This window comes from Gouania willdenowi, chromosome 4 (assembly GCF_900634775.1).
Source record: "Gouania willdenowi chromosome 4, fGouWil2.1, whole genome shotgun sequence".
NCBI lineage: Eukaryota > Metazoa > Chordata > Actinopteri > Blenniiformes > Gobiesocidae > Gouania > Gouania willdenowi.
Window position 1 is genome coordinate 31299113 of NC_041047.1, and position 25024 is coordinate 31324136.

Sequence of the window (25024 nt, forward strand, 5' to 3'; positions counted from 1 at the left end):
ATTTTCAATAACTTAAGACAACTTTACCTTTGGTTTACAGACCCTATTTCTTGAATGGGAAACAACAGTTTGAAATGCACAAAAGATGGAAACGCTTCACGGATTTGCGTGTCATCCTTGCGCAGGGGCCATGCTAATCTTCTCTGTATCGATTCCAATTTTTCATACGTGTTGCCAAGGCAATCACATGATTGGACTTCCAGAGGGGGCGTTTTAAACCCCTGCTGGCTGAACAACTCCCTGACAAATGGTGCTCACTTCAACGCTTCCCTCAAGAGCATTCAACACATTTTTAACCCAATGCCTTGTAGAGAATGCTCCTGAAGCTCTGGCATTCAAGCTTTGGCCAACTCGTTCAATTCACAAAAATGTATTGCAAAGGAAAGTCTTCAAGAGGGCCTTGTGGGTGGAGCATCCAGCTCCAGTTTAGGCTGAGGCCAACTTTGCATGCCCTTTTCTTTGGGAAGCTGCAATTCACTGCATGTCCACTAGAGGGATACAAATTTTAATTTTATTCATTACAAAAGTGTGGCGTAGTGGGTTGACTGCAGTAGATGTTCTTGAGCAAAGGCTATGACACACCACAGTTTGTGAACTGCCAGCCACTTGTCTTGTACAGAATCCTGTGTGTTGTTATGAAAGAAAAGCGAGCAGGAGATAGCAAGTCACCCAACATCAATCAATGTTTGGTCAAAGAACTCAATACAAGTTATGAAGAACTCCAAAGCTGCTTCCAGAATAGAACTCATGTCATTGAAGGTCATGCTGGCTGGAGGGAAAGATGATATGAAGGTTCTGTTCCACTTAACAGATGCCTTGAGGTTCCTCCATAAAAAAGGAAACTTGTGTTTCCTCAAGTTCAAAAACATTATGAACTTCAACAATGCCAGATGGAATTTGTGAGCAATCTCAGGACTTCTTGCGTTGTTCCTAATGATAGATCTTTTCCCTTGTTTTTATTTATTGTTCAACCAGTGATCTAGTTGTTGGAAATCCACCCAAATGGAAAAAAATAATAACATTTCCAAGACAATCATGGTTGAACTTTTTTGTTGCATTACAAATGACTTTCCAGAATAGAACTCATGTCATTGAAGATTAAGCTGGCTGGAGGGAAAGATTATATGAAAGTTCTGTTCTTCAAAACAGATAGCTTCAGGTTCCTCCATTAAGACGGAGAAGTTCAAGAAAATGTTTAACTTCAGCAATGCCAGATGGAATTTGTGAGCAATCTCAGGACTTCTTGCATTTTTCCTCATAATGGATTTTTTCCCTTGTCTTTCTTTATTTTTCAGCGGGTGTTCCTGTTGTTCGAAATCCACCCAAATGCAACCAAATTTCAATCATTTGAGTTGCTCCTGTTGACAAGTGCCCTTGGCACTTTGGCTTCTTCATAACCTTGCTTTTTTCAAGTAAATGCATAATTGTCATGCTCCTTTCACATACCTATACCTTTAAAACTTCAATGTTTTTAAATGCATTTAACTACAAGCATTTAAAAAGGCACATTTCACTGGAAATGTTCAATTACTTTACACAATTGTACACATGGTTTACGGACAATATTTTTGTCTGTGAAACAGCAGTTTGAAATGCACAAAAGATGGAAACGCTTCACGGATTTGCGTGTCATCCTTGCGCAGGGGCCATGCTAATCTTCTCTGTATCGTTCCAATTTTTCATATGTGTTGCCAAGGCAATCACATTAGCTGACTCCCAGAGGGGGCATTTTAAACCCCTGCTCGCTGAACAACATCCTGACAAATGGTGCTCACTTCAGCGTTGCCCTCAGAGCATTCAACACATTTTTAACCCAATGCCTTGTAGAGAATGCTCCTGAAGCTCTGGCATTCAAGCTTTGGCCAACTCATTCAATTTCACAAAAATATATTGCAAAGGAAAGTCTTCATTAGGGCCTTGTGGGTGGAGCATCCGGCTCCAGTTTAGGCTGAGGCCAGCTTTGCATGCCCTGTCCTTTGGGAAGCTGCAATTCACTACATGTCCACTAGAGGGATACAAATTTTTATTTTTTTTTTTCATGACAAAAGAGTGGGATAGTGGTTTGACTGCAGCAAATGTTCTTGAGCAAAGGGTATGACAAACCACAAAGGTTTCCTTTTTTGTGTGCTTGTACTATTGCGTTAGATTAGGGAATGATCATTGCAGAACAACATCAAAACCTGCACATCGACACTTTGAGTTGCTCCTGTTGACAAGTGTCCTTGGCACTTTGGCTTCTCTATAACCCTGCTTTTTTCAGGTAAATGCATAATTGTCATGCTCCTTTCATATACCTATACCTTTCAAACTTCAATGTCTTTCTTTGGCTTGTTGTCAACTCTGACAATATTGTTTAGCCATTTGACTACAAGCATTTAAATATGCACATTCCACTTGAAATTTTCAATAACTTAAAACAACTTTACATTTGGTTTACAGGCCCTATTTCTTGAGTGGGAAACAACAGTTTGAAATGCACAAAAGATGGAAACGCTTCACGGATTTGCGTGTCATCCTTGCGCAGGGGCCATGCTAATCTTCTCTGTATCGATTCCAATTTTTCATACGTGTTGCCAAGGCAATCACATGATTGGACTTCCAGAGGGGGCGTTTTAAACCCCTGCTGGCTGAACAACTCCCTGACAAATGGTGCTCACTTCAACGCTTCCCTCAAGAGCATTCAACACATTTTTAACCCAATGCCTTGTAGAGAATGCTCCTGAAGCTCTGGCATTCAAGCTTTGGCCAACTCGTTCAATTCACAAAAATGTATTGCAAAGGAAAGTCTTCAAGAGGGCCTTGTGGGTGGAGCATCCAGCTCCAGTTTAGGCTGAGGCCAACTTTGCATGCCCTTTTCTTTGGGAAGCTGCAATTCACTGCATGTCCACTAGAGGGATACAAATTTTAATTTTATTCATTACAAAAGAGTGGGGTAGTGGGTTGACTGCAGTAGATGTTCTTGAGCAAAGGCTATGACACACCACAGTTTGTGAACTGCCAGCCACTTGTCTTGTACAGAATCCTGTGTGTTGTTATGAAAGAAAAGCGAGCAGGAGATAGCAAGTCACCCAACATCAATCAATGTTTGGTCAAAGAACTCAATACAAGTTATGAAGAACTCCAAAGCTGCTTCCAGAATAGAACTCATGTCATTGAAGGTCATGCTGGCTGGAGGGAAAGATGATATGAAGGTTCTGTTCCACTTAACAGATGCCTTGAGGTTCCTCCATAAAAAAGGAAACTTGTGTTTCCTCAAGTTCAAAAACATTATGAACTTCAACAATGCCAGATGGAATTTGTGAGCAATCTCAGGACTTCTTGCGTTGTTCCTAATGATAGATCTTTTCCCTTGTTTGTATTTATTGTTCAACCAGTGATCTAGTTGTTGGAAATCCACCCAAATGGAACCAAATAATAACATTTCCAAGACAATCATGGTTGAACTTTTTTGTTGCATTACAAATGACTTTCCAGAATAGAACTCATGTCATTGAAGATTAAGCTGGCTGGAGGGAAAGATTATATGGAAGTTCTGTTCTTCAAAACAGATAGCTTCAGGTTCCTCCATTAAAACGGAGAAGTTCAAGAAAATGTTTAACTTCAGCAATGCCAGATGGAATTTGTGAGCAATCTCAGGACTTCTTGCATTTTTCCTCATAATGGATTTTTTCCCTTGTCTTTCTTTATTTTTCAGCGGGTGTTCCTGTTGTTGGAAATCCACCCAAATGCAACCAAATTTCAATCATTTGAGTTGCTCCTGTTGACAAGTGCCCTTGGCACTTTGGCTTCTTCATAACCTTGCTTTTTTCAAGTAAATGCATAATTGTCATGCTCCTTTCACATACCTATACCTTTAAAACTTCAATGTTTTTAAATGCATTTAACTACAAGCATTTAAAAAGGCACATTTCACTGGAAATGTTCAATTACTTTACACAATTGTACACATGGTTTACGGACAATATTTTTGTCTGTGAAACAGCAGTTTGAAATGCACAAAAGATGGAAACGCTTCACGGATTTGCGTGTCATCCTTGCGCAGGGGCCATGCTAATCTTCTCTGTATCGTTCCAATTTTTCATATGTGTTGCCAAGGCAATCACATTAGCTGACTCCCAGAGGGGGCATTTTAAACCCCTGCTCGCTGAACAACATCCTGACAAATGGTGCTCACTTCAACGTTGCCCTCAGAGCATTCAACACATTTTTAACCCAATGCCTTGTAGAGAATGCTCCTGAAGCTCTGGCATTCAAGCTTTGGCCAACTCATTCAATTTCACAAAAATATATTGCAAAGGAAAGTCTTCATTAGGGCCTTGTGGGTGGAGCATCCGGCTCCAGTTTAGGCTGAGGCCAGCTTTGCATGCCCTGTCCTTTGGGAAGCTGCAATTCACTACATGTCCACTAGAGGGATACAAATTTTTATTTTATTTTTTCATGACAAAAGAGTGGGATAGTGGTTTGACTGCAGCAAATGTTCTTGAGCAAAGGCTATGACAAACCACAAAGGTTTCCTTTTTGTGTGCTTGTACTATTGCGTTAGATTAGGGAATGATCATTGCAGAACAACATCAAAACCTGCACATCGACACTTTGAGTTGCTCCTGTTGACAAGTGTCCTTGGCACTTTGGCTTCTCTATAACCCTGCTTTTTTCAGGTAAATGCATAATTGTCATGCTCCTTTCATATACCTATACCTTTCAAACTTCAATGTCTTTCTTTGGCTTGTTGTCAACTCTGACAATATTGTTTAGCCATTTGACTACAAGCATTTAAATATGCACATTCCACTTGAAATTTTCAATAACTTAAAACAACTTTACCTTTGGTTTACAGGCCCTATTTCTTGAGTGGGAAACAACAGTTTGAAATGCACAAAAGATGGAAACGCTTCACGGATTTGCGTGTCATCCTTGCGCAGGGGCCATGCTAATCTTCTCTGTATCGATTCCAATTTTTCATACGCGTTGCCAAGGCAATCACATGATTGGACTTCCAGAGGGGGCGTTTTAAACCCCTGCTGGCTGAACAACTCCCTGACAAATGGTGCTCACTTCAACGCTTCCCTCAAGAGCATTCAACACATTTTTAACCCAATGCCTTGTAGAGAATGCTCCTGAAGCTCTGGCATTCAAGCTTTGGCCAACTCGTTCAATTCACAAAAATGTATTGCAAAGGAAAGTCTTCAAGAGGGCCTTGTGGGTGGAGCATCCAGCTCCAGTTTAGGCTGAGGCCAACTTTGCATGCCCTTTTCTTTGGGAAGCTGCAATTCACTGCATGTCCACTAGAGGGATACAAATTTTAATTTTATTCATTACAAAAGAGTGGGGTAGTGGGTTGACTGCAGTAGATGTTCTTGAGCAAAGGCTATGACACACCACAGTTTGTGAACTGCCAGCCACTTGTCTTGTACAGAATCCTGTGTGTTGTTATGAAAGAAAAGCGAGCAGGAGATAGCAAGTCACCCAACATCAATCAATGTTTGGTCAAAGAACTCAATACAAGTTATGAAGAACTCCAAAGCTGCTTCCAGAATAGAACTCATGTCATTGAAGGTCATGCTGGCTGGAGGGAAAGATGATATGAAGGTTCTGTTCCACTTAACAGATGCCTTGAGGTTCCTCCATAAAAAAGGAAACTTGTGTTTCCTCAAGTTCAAAAACATTATGAACTTCAACAATGCCAGATGGAATTTGTGAGCAATCTCAGGACTTCTTGCGTTGTTCCTAATGATAGATCTTTTCCCTTGTTTTTATTTATTGTTCAACCAGTGATCTAGTTGTTGGAAATCCACCCAAATGGAACCAAATAATAACATTTCCAAGACAATCATGGTTGAACTTTTTTGTTGCATTACAAATGACTTTCCAGAATAGAACTCATGTCATTGAAGATTAAGCTGGCTGGAGGGAAAGATTATATGAAAGTTCTGTTCTTCAAAACAGATAGCTTCAGGTTCCTCCATTAAAACGGAGAAGTTCAAGAAAATGTTTAACTTCAGCAATGCCAGATGGAATTTGTGAGCAATCTCAGGACTTCTTGCATTTTTCCTCATAATGGATTTTTTCCCTTGTCTTTCTTTATTTTTCAGCGGGTGTTCCTTTTGTTGGAAATCCACCCAAATGCAACCAAATTTCAATCATTTGAGTTGCTCCTGTTGACAAGTGCCCTTGGCACTTTGGCTTCTTCATAACCTTGCTTTTTTCAAGTAAATGCATAATTGTCATGCTCCTTTCACATACCTATACCTTTAAAACTTCGATGTTTTTAAATGCATTTAACTACAAGCATTTAAAAAGGCACATTTCACTGGAAATGTTCAATTACTTTACACAATTGTACACATGGTTTACGGACAATATTTTTGTCTGTGAAACAGCAGTTTGAAATGCACAAAAGATGGAAACGCTTCACGGATTTGCGTGTCATCCTTGCGCAGGGGCCATGCTAATCTTCTCTGTATCGTTCCAATTTTTCATATGTGTTGCCAAGGCAATCACATTAGCTGACTCCCAGAGGGGGCATTTTAAACCCCTGCTCGCTGAACAACATCCTGACAAATGGTGCTCACTTCAACGTTGCCCTCAGAGCATTCAACACATTTTTAACCCAATGCCTTGTAGAGAATGCTCCTGAAGCTCTGGCATTCAAGCTTTGGCCAACTCATTCAATTTCACAAAAATATATTGCAAAGGAAAGTCTTCATTAGGGCCTTGTGGGTGGAGCATCCGGCTCCAGTTTAGGCTGAGGCCAGCTTTGCATGCCCTGTCCTTTGGGAAGCTGCAATTCACTACATGTCCACTAGAGGGATACAAATTTTTATTTTTTTTTTTCATGACAAAAGAGTGGGATAGTGGTTTGACTGCAGCAAATGTTCTTGAGCAAAGGCTATGACAAACCACAAAGGTTTCCTTTTTTGTGTGCTTGTACTATTGCGTTAGATTAGGGAATGATCATTGCAGAACAACATCAAAACCTGCACATCGACACTTTGAGTTGCTCCTGTTGACAAGTGTCCTTGGCACTTTGGCTTCTCTATAACCCTGCTTTTTTCAGGTAAATGCATAATTGTCATGCTCCTTTCATATACCTATACCTTTCAAACTTCAATGTCTTTCTTTGGCTTGTTGTCAACTCTGACAATATTGTTTAGCCGTTTGACTACAAGCATTTAAATATGCACATTCCACTTGAAATTTTCAATAACTTAAAACAACTTTACATTTGGTTTACAGACCCTATTTCTTGAGTGGGAAACAACAGTTTGAAATGCACAAAAGATGGAAACGCTTCACGGATTTGCGTGTCATCCTTGCGCAGGGGCCATGCTAATCTTCTCTGTATCGATTCCAATTTTTCATACGTGTTGCCAAGGCAATCACATGATTGGACTTCCAGAGGGGGCGTTTTAAACCCCTGCTGGCTGAACAACTCCCTGACAAATGGTGCTCACTTCAACGCTTCCCTCAAGAGCATTCAACTCATTTTTAACCCAATGCCTTGTAGAGAATGCTCCTGAAGCTCTGGCATTCAAGCTTTGGCCAACTCGTTCAATTCACAAAAATGTATTGCAAAGGAAAGTCTTCAAGAGGGCCTTGTGGGTGGAGCATCCAGCTCCAGTTTAGGCTGAGGCCAACTTTGCATGCCCTTTTCTTTGGGAAGCTGCAATTCACTGCATGTCCACTAGAGGGATACAAATTTTAATTTTATTCATTACAAAAGAGTGGGGTAGTGGGTTGACTGCAGTAGATGTTCTTGAGCAAAGGCTATGACACACCACAGTTTGTGAACTGCCAGCCACTTGTCTTGTACAGAATCCTGTGTGTTGTTATGAAAGAAAAGCGAGCAGGAGATAGCAAGTCACCCAACATCAATCAATGTTTGGTCAAAGAACTCAATACAAGTTATGAAGAACTCCAAAGCTGCTTCCAGAATAGAACTCATGTCATTGAAGGTCATGCTGGCTGGAGGGAAAGATGATATGAAGGTTCTGTTCCACTTAACAGATGCCTTGAGGTTCCTCCATAAAAAAGGAAACTTGTGTTTCCTCAAGTTCAAAAACATTATGAACTTCAACAATGCCAGATGGAATTTGTGAGCAATCTCAGGACTTCTTGCGTTGTTCCTAATGATAGATCTTTTCCCTTGTTTTTATTTATTGTTCAACCAGTGATCTAGTTGTTGGAAATCCACCCAAATGGAACCAAATAATAACATTTCCAAGACAATCATGGTTGAACTTTTTTGTTGCATTACAAATGACTTTCCAGAATAGAACTCATGTCATTGAAGATTAAGCTGGCTGGAGGGAAAGATTATATGAAAGTTCTGTTCTTCAAAACAGATAGCTTCAGGTTCCTCCATTAAAACGGAGAAGTTCAAGAAAATGTTTAACTTCAGCAATGCCAGATGGAATTTGTGAGCAATCTCAGGACTTCTTGCATTTTTCCTCATAATGGATTTTTCCCCTTGTCTTTCTTTATTTTTCAGCGGGTGTTCCTGTTGTTGGAAATCCACCCAAATGCAACCAAATTTCAATCATTTGAGTTGCTCCTGTTGACAAGTGCCCTTGGCACTTTGGCTTCTTCATAACCTTGCTTTTTTCAAGTAAATGCATAATTGTCATGCTCCTTTCACATACCTATACCTTTAAAACTTCAATGTTTTTAAATGCATTTAACTACAAGCATTTAAAAAGGCACATTTCACTGGAAATGTTCAATTACTTTACACAATTGTACACATGGTTTACGGACAATATTTTTGTCTGTGAAACAGCAGTTTGAAATGCACAAAAGATGGAAACGCTTCACGGATTTGCGTGTCATCCTTGCGCAGGGGCCATGCTAATCTTCTCTGTATCGTTCCAATTTTTCATATGTGTTGCCAAGGCAATCACATTAGCTGACTCCCAGAGGGGGCATTTTAAACCCCTGCTCGCTGAACAACATCCTGACAAATGGTGCTCACTTCAACGTTGCCCTCAGAGCATTCAACACATTTTTAACCCAATGCCTTGTAGAGAATGCTCCTGAAGCTCTGGCATTCAAGCTTTGGCCAACTCATTCAATTTCACAAAAATATATTGCAAAGGAAAGTCTTCATTAGGGCCTTGTGGGTGGAGCATCCGGCTCCAGTTTAGGCTGAGGCCAGCTTTGCATGCCCTGTCCTTTGGGAAGCTGCAATTCACTACATGTCCACTAGAGGGATACAAATTTTTATTTTTTTTTTTCATGACAAAAGAGTGGGATAGTGGTTTGACTGCAGCAAATGTTCTTGAGCAAAGGCTATGACAAACCACAAAGGTTTCCTTTTTTGTGTGCTTGTACTATTGCGTTAGATTAGGGAATGATCATTGCAGAACAACAGCAAAACCTGCACATCGACACTTTGAGTTGCTCCTGTTGACAAGTGTCCTTGGCACTTTGGCTTCTCTATAACCCTGCTTTTTTCAGGTAAATGCATAATTGTCATGCTCCTTTCATATACCTATACCTTTCAAACTTCAATGTCTTTCTTTGGCTTGTTGTCAACTCTGACAATATTGTTTAGCCATTTGACTACAAGCATTTAAATATGCACATTCCACTTGAAATTTTCAATAACTTAAAACAACTTTACAGGCCCTATTTCTTGAGTGGGAAACAACAGTTTGAAATGCACAAAAGATGGAAACGCTTCACGGATTTGCGTGTCATCCTTGCGCAGGGGCCATGCTAATCTTCTCTGTATCGATTCCAATTTTTCATACGTGTTGCCAAGGCAATCACATGATTGGACTTCCAGAGGGGGCGTTTTAAACCCCTGCTGGCTGAACAACTCCCTGACAAATGGTGCTCACTTCAACGCTTCCCTCAAGAGCATTCAACACATTTTTAACCCAATGCCTTGTAGAGAATGCTCCTGAAGCTCTGGCATTCAAGCTTTGGCCAACGCGTTCAATTCACAACAATGTATTGCAAAGGAAAGTCTTCAAGAGGGCCTTGTGGGTGGAGCATCCAGCTCCAGTTTAGGCTGAGGCCAACTTTGCATGCCCTTTTCTTTGGGAAGCTGCAATTCACTGCATGTCCACTAGAGGGATACAAATTTTAATTTTATTCATTACAAAAGAGTGGCGTAGTGGGTTGACTGCAGTAGATGTTCTTGAGCAAAGGCTATGACACACCACAGTTTGTGAACTGCCAGCCACTCGTCTTGTACAGAATCCTGTGTGTTGTTATGAAAGAAAAGCGAGCAGGAGATAGCAAGTCACCCAACATCAATCAATGTTTGGTCAAAGAACTCAATACAAGTTATGAAGAACTCCAAAGCTGCTTCCAGAATAGAACTCATGTCATTGAAGGTCATGCTGGCTGGAGGGAAAGATGATATGAAGGTTCTGTTCCACTTAACAGATGCCTTGAGGTTCCTCCATAAAAAAGGAAACTTGTGTTTCCTCAAGTTCAAAAACATTATGAACTTCAACAATGCCAGATGGAATTTGTAAGCAATCTCAGGACTTCTTGCGTTGTTCCTAATGATAGATCTTTTCCCTTGTTTTTATTTATTGTTCAACCAGTGATCTAGTTGTTGGAAATCCACCCAAATGGAACCAAATAATAACATTTCCAAGACAATCATGGTTGAACTTTTTTGTTGCATTACAAATGACTTTCCAGAATAGAACTCATGTCATTGAAGATGAAGCTGGCTGGAGGGAAAGATTATATGAAAGTTCTGTTCTTCAAAACAGATAGCTTCAGGTTCCTCCATTAAAACGGAGAAGTTCAAGAAAATGTTTTACTTCAGCAATGCCAGATGGAATTTGTGAGCAATCTCAGGACTTCTTGCATTTTTCCTCATAATGGATTTTTTCCCTTGTCTTTCTTTATTTTTCAGCGGGTGTTCCTGTTGTTGGAAATCCACCCAAATGCAACCAAATTTCAATCATTTGAGTTGCTCCTGTTGACAAGTGCCCTTGGCACTTTGGCTTCTTCATAACCTTGCTTTTTTCAAGTAAATGCATAATTGTCATGCTCCTTTCACATACCTATACCTTTAAAACTTCAATGTTTTTAAATGCATTTAACTACAAGCATTTAAAAAGGCACATTTCACTGGAAATGTTCAATTACTTTACACAATTGTACACATGGTTTACGGACAATATTTTTGTCTGTGAAACAGCAGTTTGAAATGCACAAAAGATGGAAACGCTTCACGGATTTGCGTGTCATCCTTGCGCCTCGTCGACATGAATCTTCGGGTCTCCTTGGTTCTCCTTGGTTCTCCTTAGCCTCCCCGATTCTGGTCGCTGATTGGCTGAGTGCTCATGCGCTAACTGCTCTGATTGGTTGGTTCTCCTTAGAGGAGGGCGGGCTCAGATTTTTCGTACTGCTCTGATTGGCTCGTTCTCCTTAGAGTGGAGGCGGGTCAAATAGGTATAGTGGGCGGCCATGTTGCCAACGCCCTAGTTTGCATTTGATTTCCATCAGATCGCAAGCTACCGAGAGAAAAGTTAACTTTTCAATCGTTTCCCAGAACTTTCACAAACTTTCTAAAACTTTGAAAAACCATCCCGGTGAGTAATACATGTTTTATTATGTCAATTTTTGTAATCGGGGTATTTTACCGCCTTTTTGTTAGCTTTAATATCGTGAAATATTTAATGAAATGGACGGAATTCATGTTTAAACTGTCTAAACTGCTGAAAATATGTTGCTTTGTTCCGTTTAAAATACCAATTAAAACTGTATTTCACGTTATTTAACACTGGCGAAGGACCTTGTCAAATATTGAATGAAACTGTAATTACTACTGTATAAAAACGCCAATGTGTAAAAACTGCTTAAGACCGCTGAAAATATGTTGCTTTGTTCCGTGTAAAATATTAACTAAAACTGTATTTCACGTTATTTAACACTGGCGAAGGACCTTGTCAAATATTGAATGAAACTGTAATTACTACTGTATAAAAACGCCAATGTGTAAAAACTGCTTAAGACCGCTGAAAATATGTTGCTTTGTTCCGTGTAAAATATTAACTAAAACTGTATTTCACGTTATTTAACACTGGCGAAGGACCTTGTCAAATATTGAATGAAACTGTAATTACTACTGTATAAAAAACGCCAATGTGTAAAAACTGCTTAAGACCGCTGAAAATATGTTGCTTTGTTCCGTGTAAAATATTAACTAAAACTGTATTTCACGTTATTTAACACTGGCGAAGGACCTTGTCAAATATTGAATGAAACTGTAATTAATACTGTATAAAAACGCTGACCTGACGGCCAAAAAAAGCAAAAAAACAAATGTAAAGTATTTGTATTGTATTCCATTTATCCATGTATTCAGTATTTAGTTGATGTTTAGTCATATTAAATAGCTGTAGTTAAATGGATGTTTATTAAACATTAAGCATTAAACATGAATGAATAACTGAATGCATTTTTAGAAGAAAAATACCACTAACGTGATTAATTTTGTTAAATTAATTAATAATTGAAATAATTTGAGAAGCATATCAATAAAACACAGAATTCAGAAGGAAAATAATAAGTTGCCACTCAAAAGGTGTAGGTGGAAGTTCAAAGAACTTATAAGAAATCCTACCCCTCCTTTGTCATTTTATAGTGCTGTATTTACACAATTCATATTCATAAAACAAAAAAAAAAAAGAGAAGCAAAACACTAGATATATTATCGTTTGTTGCCTTAAAAGTAAAATATATAAAAGGAAACTGGAGAACTAGAGTATAATGTATTAGCGTTTATGGTTGTACAAACCAAGATAAAAGAAAAGGCAAAAACAAAAAAACTTTTATACGTGTCCCCCCCACACCTCAACACAGTGTGTTAAATGGGGTAAAATAAGGGTAAAGCTTTCTTATCAAGGAGATATTTTTATTTGTTCATTAATGCTACAAATTTTGCTGTTTTGATTTTATAAATTTGTGGTTTTAATGCATAACACCAATCTTGTAATAATACCTGTTTTTTAACCACATTATATTATTATTTAATGTGTGAATTGTCAAGCTTTAAAAGTCCTTGTATTGCTGTGAGGGGTCATTGACCTTGTGAAAAAGAGAGAATCTTTCTCTCTATCACACAATAGGCTGGTTTTTTCCTCAGCTTGACCTTTGAAATTATGTATTTTCACAATAGGGTTGCTAAACAATAAGATGTAACAAGGACATCTTTGAACAAGACAAAACTCAAGATAAAATGGTCCTTTTGAAGTCTTATCTCGTGTGATGACACCTCTGCATCTCCTTAGTGGGATGGGAAATCTTAGCTTCAAAGAGTCTTCAGAACTCTTTCAGTTCACAATACATGCTCCTTTGGTGTGTGTGTGTGTGTGTGTGTGTGTGTGTGTGTGTGTGTGTTGGGGTGACCTGGGCATTGTTAATTTTAATCAACTCTTCTCTGCTTAATGTCTTCTTATTAGAAAAATGGACTACATTCCAACTTTCACCTGGTCCGACTCTGGAGAAATAATCCTGAAGCCAACACCTGATGCGCAGGCCTATGCCCTTGAGGTGCAAGCCCGGAGCATGCAGATTGGTGGAGTGAAAGGGCCCGCCAGAGTCATTCAGGATGCAAAGCTGCGTGTCCACCATGGCCAAGGTGATGTGGAGGATTACAACCTGCTCCTCAGTCAACATGACCTGCAGTTTGGCAAATATCGTGGCCAGACCTTCTACTGGCTCCTTTGCAATGACATGGGTTACGCTGTCATGATTGTGGCTGCTCATTTGAAGGAGCGTCAGGCTGGCAGTGATAACATGAGCCACACGATGCTGAACAAGGACAGCCTATGTTGCTATGCCAAGCTGTTCCCAGATGTCATGCGGGCTGTTGAGCAGAGGATGCTGTCCGATGGCTCCCTGATTCCAGCATCCTCCTCAGCACTGGATCACAAGGTGGTTGGCTTTGGTAAACACGCCAAACTCAGCTACAAAGATTTTTTCGAATCTTCTGTTGCTGAGGTGCAGAGGTGAGTGTCAGTGTGTTGAGAAATACAAGGCAGCTCATGTTTCCTGCTGTCACCTGACAAACACTGTATTTGATTAGCTACAGGAACTGGCTCCGGAGGACCCCTGCTCGCTCAGCTGGTACAATGATGGACCAGCTGAGAAAGTACGTGCTGTGGAGGGATGAGCAGACGATGAAGGCCTCAACGTCTGCCTCCACCTCCGCCTCTGCCTCCTCCTCCACCTCTGCCTCCTCCGCCTCTGCCTCCTCCACCTCCGCCTCTGCCTCCTCCACCTCCGCCTCTGCCTCCTTCGCCTCAGCATCTGTCTCTGCCAGCCGTTCATCTGTGATGCCTGTCAATGCGCCATCATCACGCTCACCTCCTCCTCCTCCTGTGAGGAGAACAAAGAGGATCGCTGTCATAGGTATCTTCATTCCTGTCCCTTAAACATAGGTGTCTTTTGTCAGCAACTTCTCAAAAAGTAATTTTACGTGGTCCTAACCCTGCATTCTGTGCGTGCTTTTATAGCGTCGTCTTCTGATGATGATGATGATGATGCGGCGATGGTGTCTGCTGTGGAGGAAATGGAAAAGTCTGACCTCCCTCGTAAGTACAAATAGATAATTTCAGTAAAATAAACCTCCCCTCTTTGGTTAATGATTTAGCGACCCACTGTATTTTGCAGCTTTGACTACTCCTACACCTACTCCGCCGCCCACCACGCCTACTCCCGGCCCCATAGCACCACAGGCTCCACCTCCACCTGCAGTGTTGAGACGCACTGCTGGAGTGTCTTCCGCGGACGTGAGTCTTTGTGATTTGTATTTATTTCGTTCATGGTGACGGTGTTTTTTAAGCACGGACATGCAACACTCTGTAGGTGGCAATAATTTCTATTCACATTAATGATTTATTGATTTCCACCCCAGGTTTGTCTCCCTGATGCCTGGAGGGAGACGCTGCCCCCAGGACAGCATGGCTGGCTCAGCAGGGCCCTCTTCACCAGGGACTCAGCCGGAAAGGCAGCCCTGAAATCAGAGCTGCAGCTCTGGTACCACCCACCGGGACCACGGCACATCTACTTCCAGCCTCCAACCTCTCCCGAAGCCTTCTTCCAGCGTCCCTTCTTCCTGTGGATGCCGTACCGGGTGTGGCGCTGCCCCATCGTGTGCCCAGTCTGCAAACACAAGATGACCTCGTGTGGCATATATAAGACAGTGCGGCGAGTGCTGGACCGCGACGGCTGGTACTACATGGGCACAGAGTACCTGGAGTGCCGGAGCTGTGGGAAGAAGCTGGCCTCCTGGTGCCTCAGCATCCTTGGCCAGCTGTCGCAGGAGTACCGATCGCAGTTTCCCGCTGTGCTCACATACAGGTAGATCTGGATTACACATCGCTGTTTCAATGTTGTGATATGCGGAGTAGATTGAATAAATCTCCTCCTGCTCCTTCTCCATCAGGCTGGCCTGTGATCGGCGCGTGCTCTCCCAGATGAGCGGTCGCACGCTGGGCAACAGCGCCGCGAGGCTGTACACCTTCCTCCGTGAGGAGCACACGAGGGCCTGGATGACTCGCTGCGTGCACTACATGCATGCGTACAGGCAGTTCAACATGCCTAATGTTGAGAGGCCTCCACCTGCCATGTACCCCCAGATGGATCCCGTCCCCGGGCCGCAGTGGATCCTGGCAGCCCATGGCAATCATTGCTATGGGCGAATCGAGGAGATGCAGGCCAGCATCACGTCTGTTTACGGCTCGATCCTGAAGATGGACTCCACCAAGAAGGTAACTGTCATGACAGCACTTGGATACGATGGGTCGTCGTGAGTAAACTCTGACTACATGCATTATGCGCATCTGTGCAGATCACCAAGAAGCTGGCCGGACACGTCGCCGGGACCGCCGGGTGGGTGACAAACGTCGGCAATGAGCACGGACAGGTCCTCATCTCCGTGCTGACGGTGGCCGAGGGCAGCGGCCTGAAGGCCATGGCCCAGGGCCTGATGCGCCGGTACAAGCAGGCGGGGGTGGAGCCTCCCGTGGCGCTGTACGTGGACAGGGACTGCTGCTGCTCCAGCCAGGACGGACGCTCCGCCGCCGGGAGAATGTTCTCAGAGTGGTCCACCCTCAAAGTGAGGTTGGACATCTGGCATTTCATGCGCCGGCTGGCTGGCGTGGTGACCACCGACAGTCACCCTCTGTACGCGAACTTTATGCGCCGCATCTCCGCAGCCATTTTTGTGTGGGACCCGGAGGACGTTGCTCTCCTGAAGCGAGCCAAGGAGGCCGCCGTGCCCGGCTCCTGGGGCACCGTGACGCTGAAGGAGATGGCTCGACACTGTCGGCGTGCCACGCGAGGCACGGAGCTCACGGAGAGGTACCTGGACGACGTTCTGGACGCGTTCAAAGACGCCACGGACACCATGGGCGTCCCTCTCCTCGACGCAGACCGCGTGGAGCCCATTTGGGCCACGCAGCGCCGCCACGTGTGCTGCATCCAGGACCCTCCTCACGTGCCTCTATACCTCCAAACCGGCCAGGTGACCATGGGTGGAGTCAGCCTCCCCGTGTACCGCTGCGCCAGAGGTTCCACCTCCTTGGAGTCGTTTCACCTCCACCTCAACCGGTTCATCCCTGGTGAGTTGACACGACGACCGATGCGCTCTGCAGCCTCGCTCTCTGAATTGTCCCTCACCGATCTGACTTCTGTTGTGCGGTTTTAAAGGGACCAGTGCGAACGACATCCACTTTCAGCTCTACCTGCTGGAGGGGCTGACGAGGTGGAACGCAGACCGCAGCCGCGCAACCGTCCAGAGAGGTAGCCGAGGCCCACACCTCTGCTACAACCCCCGGGAAATGGAGCACGCCAACCAGCTCTCGGTGGAGCTCTTTGGGCAGCGTATGTTGGACGCACACTCGGATCCCTCGCGCCCGTACACAGGTTTGTGTTGTGAGAGAAAAGACGTGTAGAGGGGGGGCGTGTCACTCACTTATTCACATGTTGTTACAGGAGAGCTGATTGGAGTGGCCTATCTTTTCGCCCAGACTGGCCAGGTCCTGGAGGACATCCCAGAGGACACGGAGGGACCTCAGGACGAGCAGCAGGTGGATGTAATTGAGGAGGGGGAAGAGGAGGAAGGGCAGGATGTTGACGAGGGCTTCCAGGATCTGATGTTTTACCTGGAAGGCCTCCTGCAAAATCCAGTTCCGCAGCCGCCGGCGTCTACGGCTCAGCCACAAGCGGAGGAGGTGGGTAGCAATAAATCCTTTATCGGTGCCTCCGTCTGATCAATGGGACTGAGGACGGTCTTCTCTTCTACAGGTTTATGTGGGCGATGATGGCACTCCCGGCTACCAGCATGTGGTCGGACTGGCTGAACGTCTGGTCCAGCTGCGCCTGCTCAACTGTGTTTCTCAGAGGCAGGCGGAGGAGATAGTGCAGTTGTGGCAGAGGCTGCCTGAGCGGGACAAAGCGCCACTCGTTTTTCCACCCAGGTTCAGGGACCAGTTGACGCACGGCCGGTTTAAAAAACCAAAGTCCTCCCATGCGCCGACAGATTCACGGGCTGGGGTGGAGAGCTTGAGGAGGTGAGTGACACTAAACACACAAGACACGTGTTTCTGCCCTGCAAACGCACCACACTTACTTATTTGTGTATCTTTGGCAGATGTCTCAGCAGTCAGGGGAGCGGACCAGCGCAGAGTCCAGGAGTCAGCCGCCTGGTGGAAACGATCTGCATTCTCCTGTGCAAGATCTTTCCCCAGAACCGGACGACATCTGGTGTTCGAATCAGCCGCTGGAGTGACATCGTACGGAACTACGGGTTCATCAGGGAGAACGTGCTAAGTCACCCGATGCTCTCCACAAAACTCCAGCTATTTGAGATCAACCAAAAAACACTGACGCAGTGGTGAGAAACACACACACACACGATGCAGCCTTTTGCTATTATCTGCTATGTGGATTCCTAACATTAATGTGCTCTACCAGGTTTAACAAGCGGAAGGCGCGTCAGGAGAACGTGGTTCTCTGTGTTGGCAAAATGGACAACATCCCACCGCTGACAGGCGACCCTCAGCCTGCAGCACGGAGGATGGCTGCGCCTTTACACCACGCAGCAAGCGTCCATGTCCCTGCACCACACATGGCCACCAGTGCTTCCCTTGTTGCCATGGCAACAACAACCCCAGCAGCAGCACCATCAGCATCAGCACCAGCTGTAGTGCTGCGTCCGCCACTGCCACCACCAGTGGTTGAGCCTCAGACACAGAGGCTGCCAAAAACCACTGCGTGGAAGCGGAAACAGTTGGACTTAAAAAAAGAGGAGGCTGAGAGGGAAGGACTGGCGTATGTTGGGAGGGCCAACTTTTCTTGCAAATGCCAACTATGCAAGCAGCCAAAGACTAAGGCATTTGGACACAGCCGCTTCCACAGCAAGAAAAGGAAAACCATGATTCACTTTTGTGAGGCAACTGCTGGGGGTCAAACTGTGGAGGAATGGCTGAGTGAGAGGAAGCGGGAGGAGGACCAGCTTTGATTCCTCAATAAGGTACAAACACGGCACCATAATGTTAACTTTGTCTATTTTTTTTCATGGAATACACTGACTGACTGCTGTTTCTCTTTTTCAAAGCGTGTCCATTTTTCATCCATGCCAGTCATACCGGTGGTGGTGGTAATCTACAATGTCGCCACAGCTGCCCTGGGACATACTGACAGAAGCACGGCTGCATTTTTGCATCTACGGCCCCTGTGACCACCACCAACATTCATGCACAATTCATACCCATTCAGACGAGGCAATGTGGGTGAAGTGCCTTGCCTGAGCACACAACAACAACGGCTCAGATAGAGCAGAATTCGAACCCCCAAACCTTCAGTTATTGGACGACCCACTCTACCACTGAGCCACGATCGCATGCTCTACATTTAAAATGATCAATTGTAAGCAGCTCAAGACAAAAGCAAATGGCCGCAGTCGCTTCCACAGTAAAAGGAGAAAAAACAATGATGGACTTCTGTCAGGCCACTGCTGGGAGTCAAACAGCTGAAGAATGGCTGAGCGAGAGGAAGCAGGAGGAGGACCAACTTTGATTGCTCAAAAAGGTACAACCACGTCACTGTAATGTTAACTTTCCTGCTTTATCCATTTTTATCATGGAATACACTGACTGACTGACTGCTGTTTCTCTTTTTTTATTTCTACATTAGAATTGGATTGATTTTAAAGGAAAAACCAGATGCGAGAGGACGAGCTGCAGTGACCTGCGATGGATCGGCCATGGATCTCGAGAGACATAAAGATAATAATCATAATAATAATTCTCAACTTCTGTTACCTTTGAGAAGTGTGTGTGTGTGTGTGTGTGTGTGTGTGTGTGTGTGTGTGTGTGTGTGTGTGTGTGTGTGTGTGTGTGTGTGTGTGTGAGAGAGTATGTGGTCCTTTGTGTGAGGATTAGGCCTGCTTGAAGTTTTACTGACATTGTTCTTGTAATTACAATGAACTTCAAACCAACTTATTTTCTTAGAATCTTCTTGATGTCAGAAACATCTTACGTTGCCTGGCCTTTTGTTTTCCAACAGAGAGAAGAATCACAGCAGGGGGGGTCCAGGAGCCAAGGAAGGATGAAGGGCGTGAACGTGGAGGTGTGAAAGCCAGGGCGGCCCTTGAAGCCAGGTGCAGCACAATGAGGAGACTCATTCATCTTTGGAGCAGCAGCAGACAAGGACCAGAGGACCAACAGAGACGAGAATCACCACAGGAGTCCAGGAAGAAACAGCAAGGATGAAGGTGTGAATACAGAGGTGTGAAAGCCAGGGCGGCCCTTAAAGCCAGGTGAAGCACAATGAGGAGACTCATTCATCGTTGGAGCAGCAGCAGAGAAGGACCAGAGGACCGCCGACAAACCCTGATTCCCAAACAAGGTACGACACCAACACCACAATGTTAACTTTTGCTGCTTTATCCATGAAATACAGCGACTGACTGCTGTTACTTATTTCTGCATTGGAATTAGATTCATTTTAAAGATGGACAAACGCACTCTTGCGAGCGAACCAGCAGGCACTAAAAGAAAAGGTAACTATATAAGACTTCATTTTTAAAATAAACAACTTTATTTATAATTCTATAATTTCTGCACTGATTATTGCTGTTGCTAATTTCCACAGTTCTTCGAAATACGGCCAGCCAGACTGAAGAGAAAGGTAAATTAGAAGAATTCAGGTTGCAAAAGTTAAAATAAATTTACAGTAACATCGCTGCACTGCACTCACTGTTGTCCTTTCTTTTTTTCTTTCACAGTACTCCACAACAGAGCCACACAGACGGGAGAGGAGGCATCCGGGTGCAGCACCTGGAAACCTTTGCTGACGATGATGGCAACCATAAAACGCCACAGCGTTTTAAAGGACTGCCCCTATTGCAAGACCTCTGTCCTCTCGTACGGACATTTCATTCATAAGAATGAAATATACTGCGAGGGGACAGGGGAGACCCTGGGCCTCTGCTTACGAGAGGCAGGTCTCGAGGACGACGAGGTGGAGGTTGGAAACCACCTATAACAATATGAAAAAAGGTATTGTCCCGGGGCCTGCTTTCAGGAGGCACTGTCCTAAGTGTGGGCAGCAGAAGACCAGGGAAACGGGCCACACGATCCTGAGGTCGGCCAGGGCAAGCTTTTGCCAGCGCACTGACCCGCAGGGCAGAACGGTGGAGGAGTGGCTGACCCAGATGCGAGGTGGCGTCACCAGCCAGGACATGAAGGCGATGGCGCTCTCTGCCCGGCGGGTCCAGGCCAAGGCAAAGCGGGACCGGCAGAGGATGGAGAGACAGGCGGAGCACAGAGAGATGGTGGACAGCGTGGGCGAAGAGGCGAGGGCTGAGGGCGTCACCAGGAATGCCATCATACAGAGGAGGCGAAGGGCACAGGCACGGAAAGTGCGCGATGACTTGTTTGGCCACAAAGCCCCTTCTGTGCAGGAGTAGAGTGTTTGCTGCGTGTGTGTGTGTGTTTGCTGTGTTTTTTATTTATCTATTTATGCGGGAGTTTTATAGTGTTTAAGTTACTTTTTTTAATTTATTTATGCGGTGTGTTTATAATTTTGTTTGCAGTGTTTAAGTTACTATTTTTATTTATCTATTTATGTGGGAGTTTTATAGTGTTTAAGTTACTTTTTTTAATTTATTTATGCGGTGTGTTTATAATTTTGTTTGCAGTGTTTATCTATTTATGAGGGAGTTTTATAATAAAAAAAAAAAAGCGTTGTTTAAAACCTTGATTTCCTCTTTCTTGCTTCACATTGACAGTTTTGAAAGAATTGATCTGCTTTGTGAGTTTTTTGTTAAAAAACAAACACAAAGACAACTTCTGTGAATACAGGTTTATTGTTACCAGTGGATGGACGTGTAAGAAAATCATTACATTACATTACATTATTAAAAATAATAATAATTATGATCATCATCTGGTGTGATTTCAAGAGTTTCTATATGCAATATATAAAAGTGTGATTAAATAATATAAATTGACTGTGGATGGTTTTATTGTTAAATGAAACAAATAAAAAGGTGTGATGTCACAACGTTGTCATACGATCCGGTGCGCGTGGCTACTTAGTATGCCGACTCCGCCCGCTCGCGGAGATTGACGGGAGATTGACGGGCGTCCTTGGAGCGCCGGCGCTCGGGAGGCCTGCGAGGCAGGGCGATCGCCGCAAGGGGGCCCCCGAAGATTGGCCCGGATCTTTTGCGCCTCGTCGACATGAATCTTCAGGTCTCCTTGGTTCTCCTTGGTTCTCCTTAGCCTCCCCGATTCTGGTCGCTGATTGGCTGAGTGCTCAAGCGCTAACTGCTCTGATTGGTTGGTTCTCCCTAGTTCTCCTTAGTTCTCCTTAGAGGAGTGCGGGCTCAGATTTTTCGTACTGCTCTGATTGGCTCGTTCTCCTTAGAGTGGAGGCGGGTCAAATAGGTATAGTGGGCGGCCATGTTGCCAACGCCCTAGTTTGCATTTGATTTCCATCAGATCGCAAGCTACCGAGAGAAAAGTTACCTTTTCAATCGTTTCCCAGAACTTTCACAAACTTTCTAAAACTTTGAAAAACCATCCCGGTGAGTAATACATGTTTTATTATGTCAATTTTTGTAATCGGGGTATTTTACCGCCTTTTTGTTAGCTTTAATATCGTGAAATATGTAATGAAATGGACGGAATTCATGTTTAAACTGTCTAAGACCGCTGAAAATATGTTGCTTTGTTCCGTTTAAAATACCAATTAAAACTGTATTTCACGTTATTTAGCACCGGCGAAGGACCTTGTCAAATATTGAATGAAACTGTAATTAATACTGTATAAAAACGCTAATGTGTATAAACTGCTTAAGACCGCTGAAAATATGTTGCTTTGTTCCGTGTAAAATATTAACAAACTGTATTTCACGTTATTTAGCACCGGCGAAGGACCTTGTCAAATATTGAATGAAACTGTAATTAATACTGTATAAAAACGCTAATGTGTATAAACTGCTTAAGACCGCTGAAAATATGTTGCTTTGTTCCGTGTAAAATATTAACAAACTGTATTTCACGTTATTTAGCACTGGCGAAGGACCTTGTCAAATATTGAATGAAACTGTAATTACTACTGTATAAAAACGCTGACCTGACGGCCAAAAAAAGCAAAAAAACAAATGTAAAGTATTTGTATTGTATTCCATTTATCCATGTATTCAGTATTTAGTTGATGTTTAGTCATATTAAATAGCTGTAGTTAAATGGATGTTTATTAAACATTAAGCATTAAACATGAATGAATAACTGAATGCATTTTTAGAAGAAAAATACCACTAACGTGATTAATTTTGTTAAATTAATTAATAATTGAAATAATTTGAGAAGCATATCAATAAAACACAGAATTCAGAAGGAAAATAATAAGTTGCCACTCAAAAGGTGTAGGTGGAAGTTCAAAGAACTTATAAGAAATCCTACCCCTCCTTTGTCATTTTATAGTGCTGTATTTACACAATTCATATTCATAAAACAAAAAAAAATGAGAAGCATAACACTAGATATATTATCGTTTGTTGCCTTAAAAGTAAAATATATAAAAGGAAACTGGAGAACTAGAGTATAATGTATTAGCGTTTATGGTTGTACAAACCAAGATAAAAGAAAAGGCAAAAACAAAAAACTTTTATACGTGTTCCCCCACACCTCAACACAGTATGTTAAATGGGGTAAAATAAGGGTACAGTAGGTAGTATATAAAGGCTTGCTTTCTTATCAAGGAGATATTTTGATTTGTTCATTAATGCTACAATTTTTGCTGTTTTGATTTTATATATGTGTGGTTTTAATGCATAACATCAATCTTGTAATAATACCTGTATTTTAACCACATAATATAATTATTTAATGTGTGAATTGTTAAGCTTTAAAAATCATTGTATTGCTGTGAGGGGTCATTGACCTTTTGAAAAACAGAGAATCTTTGTCTCTATCACACAATAGGCTGTTTTTTTTCCACAGCTTAACCTTTGAAATTATGTATTTTCACAATAGGGTTGCAAAACAATAATATGTAACAGGGACATCTTTGAACAAGACAAAACTCAAGATAAAATGGTCCTTTTGAAGTCTTATCTTGTGTGATGACACCTCCTCATCTCCTTAGTGGGATGGGAAATCTTAGCTTCAAAGAGTCTTCAGAACTCTTTCAGTTCACAATTTATGCTCCTTTAGTGTGTGTGCGTGTGTGTGTGTGTGTGCGTGTGTGTTTTTGTGTGTGTGTTTTTTGTGTGTGTGTTGGGGTGACCTGTGAACTGTTAATTTTAATCAACTCTTCTATGCTTAATGTCTTCTTATTAGAAAAATGGGTTCCGTTCCAAATTTCACCTGGTCCGACTCTGGAGAGATCATCCTGAAGCCAACACCGGATGCGCAGGCCTATGCCCTTCAGGTGCAAGCCCGGTCAGACTTTATTGAGTTATAAATATTGATTTATATCGTGTATCGCCATATAAAGAAAAAAATATCGAGATATGAGTTTTGGTCCATATCGCCCAGCCCTACTCTACTGCTTTAGAGCATTGGGTGGTTCTGGCAGCACCAGGACACCAGGCAGTGTGGTAGTGTTGTAGCAGAAGAGACCGAGATCAAATTTTAAAGGTCTCGGTCTTGTCTCGGACTCTGAAGCATTTTGACTCGGCCTTGTCTCGGACTCGGGCTGCCCGGACTCAGGATTTTCCGTCAAGACCGTTCGAGACCAGCACTAATTCCTGTGTGTGTGTGTGTGTGTGTGTGTGTGTGTGTGTCTGGCTCCTGTTTCAGTTTGGACCACGGAGCACGAGGGAGATAGAAACTAATCACCGGTAAAAATCCCAGTAAAACTCCAGAAAACAATCACCAGGAATAAATATTATCTCCCTGCTGACAACTTGTTTGTAGTTTTATTTCAGAAAGTTTCACTTTTACAGTTACAGTTGGCGACCTTTGTTATTGAATACCCTAGTTATATTACAGCAACCAAATTAAACTATATCAACTAAGTGAATTAATAAAAATGGCCTGTGTAAAGGCTTTTTCAAACTAAAAAATTATCTTGTGAAATCTGTGACCTCTTGACCTGCACAACTCAAAGAATCAGAATCAAGAATCATTATTTCTTGGCAGAAATGCTTTTAAACACTTGCTGTACATTCAGCTGACATAAAAATCTTGTTTTCAAATATGTAGCAGTTTTAATATATTAGTACATTTTTTGCAGGCACCTTTTTTGTTCGTCAAATGTATTTAAAAGAAAAGAAAATTAAAGAGAGAATGTTATTTAACTGTCGAACCTTGTCATAATTTTACTTATTTATATATTTTTTTAAATTGAAAAAACAATGTTTATGGTCTTGTTCTTGGTCTCGGTCTCGGTCTTGACTCGGTGCATTCTGGTCTCGGGCAAGTCTTGGTCTCGGATAGTGTGGTCTTGAACACAACACTACAGTGTGGTGCCGAAAAGTGATCGGCTGCCTGAAAGTGAATGCGCGCACAGCCAGTTAATAAAGCCAATA

The 25024-nt window shown here is 43.0% G+C and overlaps 1 protein-coding gene, 1 long non-coding RNA gene and 9 other non-coding genes across 11 annotated transcripts; 2 read left to right on the forward strand and 9 right to left on the reverse strand.

The window, feature by feature from the left end:
- Positions 1–80: 80 nt before the first annotated feature.
- LOC114462693 (U6 spliceosomal RNA) lies at positions 81–187 on the reverse strand. The gene has a single exon (XR_003674004.1). It is a non-coding gene; the product is annotated as a U6 spliceosomal RNA (small nuclear RNA).
- Positions 188–1598: 1411 nt separating this feature from the next.
- LOC114462686 (U6 spliceosomal RNA) lies at positions 1599–1704 on the reverse strand. Its single transcript, XR_003673998.1, has one exon. It is a non-coding gene; the product is annotated as a U6 spliceosomal RNA (small nuclear RNA).
- Positions 1705–2479: 775 nt separating this feature from the next.
- On the reverse strand, positions 2480–2586 carry LOC114462694 (U6 spliceosomal RNA). The gene has a single exon (XR_003674005.1). It is a non-coding gene; the product is annotated as a U6 spliceosomal RNA (small nuclear RNA).
- A 1411-nt stretch (positions 2587–3997) lies between these two features.
- On the reverse strand, positions 3998–4103 carry LOC114462687 (U6 spliceosomal RNA). The gene has a single exon (XR_003673999.1). It is a non-coding gene; the product is annotated as a U6 spliceosomal RNA (small nuclear RNA).
- A 774-nt stretch (positions 4104–4877) lies between these two features.
- On the reverse strand, positions 4878–4984 carry LOC114462704 (U6 spliceosomal RNA). The gene has a single exon (XR_003674013.1). It is a non-coding gene; the product is annotated as a U6 spliceosomal RNA (small nuclear RNA).
- A 1411-nt stretch (positions 4985–6395) lies between these two features.
- On the reverse strand, positions 6396–6501 carry LOC114462688 (U6 spliceosomal RNA). The gene has a single exon (XR_003674000.1). It is a non-coding gene; the product is annotated as a U6 spliceosomal RNA (small nuclear RNA).
- A 775-nt stretch (positions 6502–7276) lies between these two features.
- LOC114462695 (U6 spliceosomal RNA) lies at positions 7277–7383 on the reverse strand. Its single transcript, XR_003674006.1, has one exon. It is a non-coding gene; the product is annotated as a U6 spliceosomal RNA (small nuclear RNA).
- Positions 7384–8794: 1411 nt separating this feature from the next.
- Positions 8795–8900, reverse strand: LOC114462690 (U6 spliceosomal RNA). The gene has a single exon (XR_003674001.1). It is a non-coding gene; the product is annotated as a U6 spliceosomal RNA (small nuclear RNA).
- A 764-nt stretch (positions 8901–9664) lies between these two features.
- Positions 9665–9771, reverse strand: LOC114462696 (U6 spliceosomal RNA). Its single transcript, XR_003674007.1, has one exon. It is a non-coding gene; the product is annotated as a U6 spliceosomal RNA (small nuclear RNA).
- A 1688-nt stretch (positions 9772–11459) lies between these two features.
- Positions 11460–19062, forward strand: LOC114462202 (uncharacterized). Its single transcript, XM_028444900.1, has 14 exons — positions 11460–11561; positions 13434–13982; positions 14060–14385; positions 14490–14567; positions 14647–14765; positions 14891–15336; positions 15422–15746; positions 15827–16598; positions 16687–16902; positions 16972–17210; positions 17284–17549; positions 17630–17872; positions 17953–18511; positions 18596–19062. Exons 2-13 carry the CDS (start codon positions 13438–13440, stop codon positions 18497–18499), a joined length of 4122 nt encoding a protein of 1373 aa, XP_028300701.1. The 5' UTR covers positions 11460–11561; positions 13434–13437; the 3' UTR covers positions 18500–18511; positions 18596–19062.
- Positions 19063–19350: 288 nt separating this feature from the next.
- Positions 19351–20402, forward strand: LOC114462289 (uncharacterized). Its single transcript, XR_003673926.1, has 4 exons — positions 19351–19887; positions 19980–20041; positions 20134–20169; positions 20267–20402. It is a non-coding gene; the product is annotated as an uncharacterized LOC114462289 (long non-coding RNA).
- The last annotated feature ends 4622 nt before the right edge of the window (positions 20403–25024 follow it).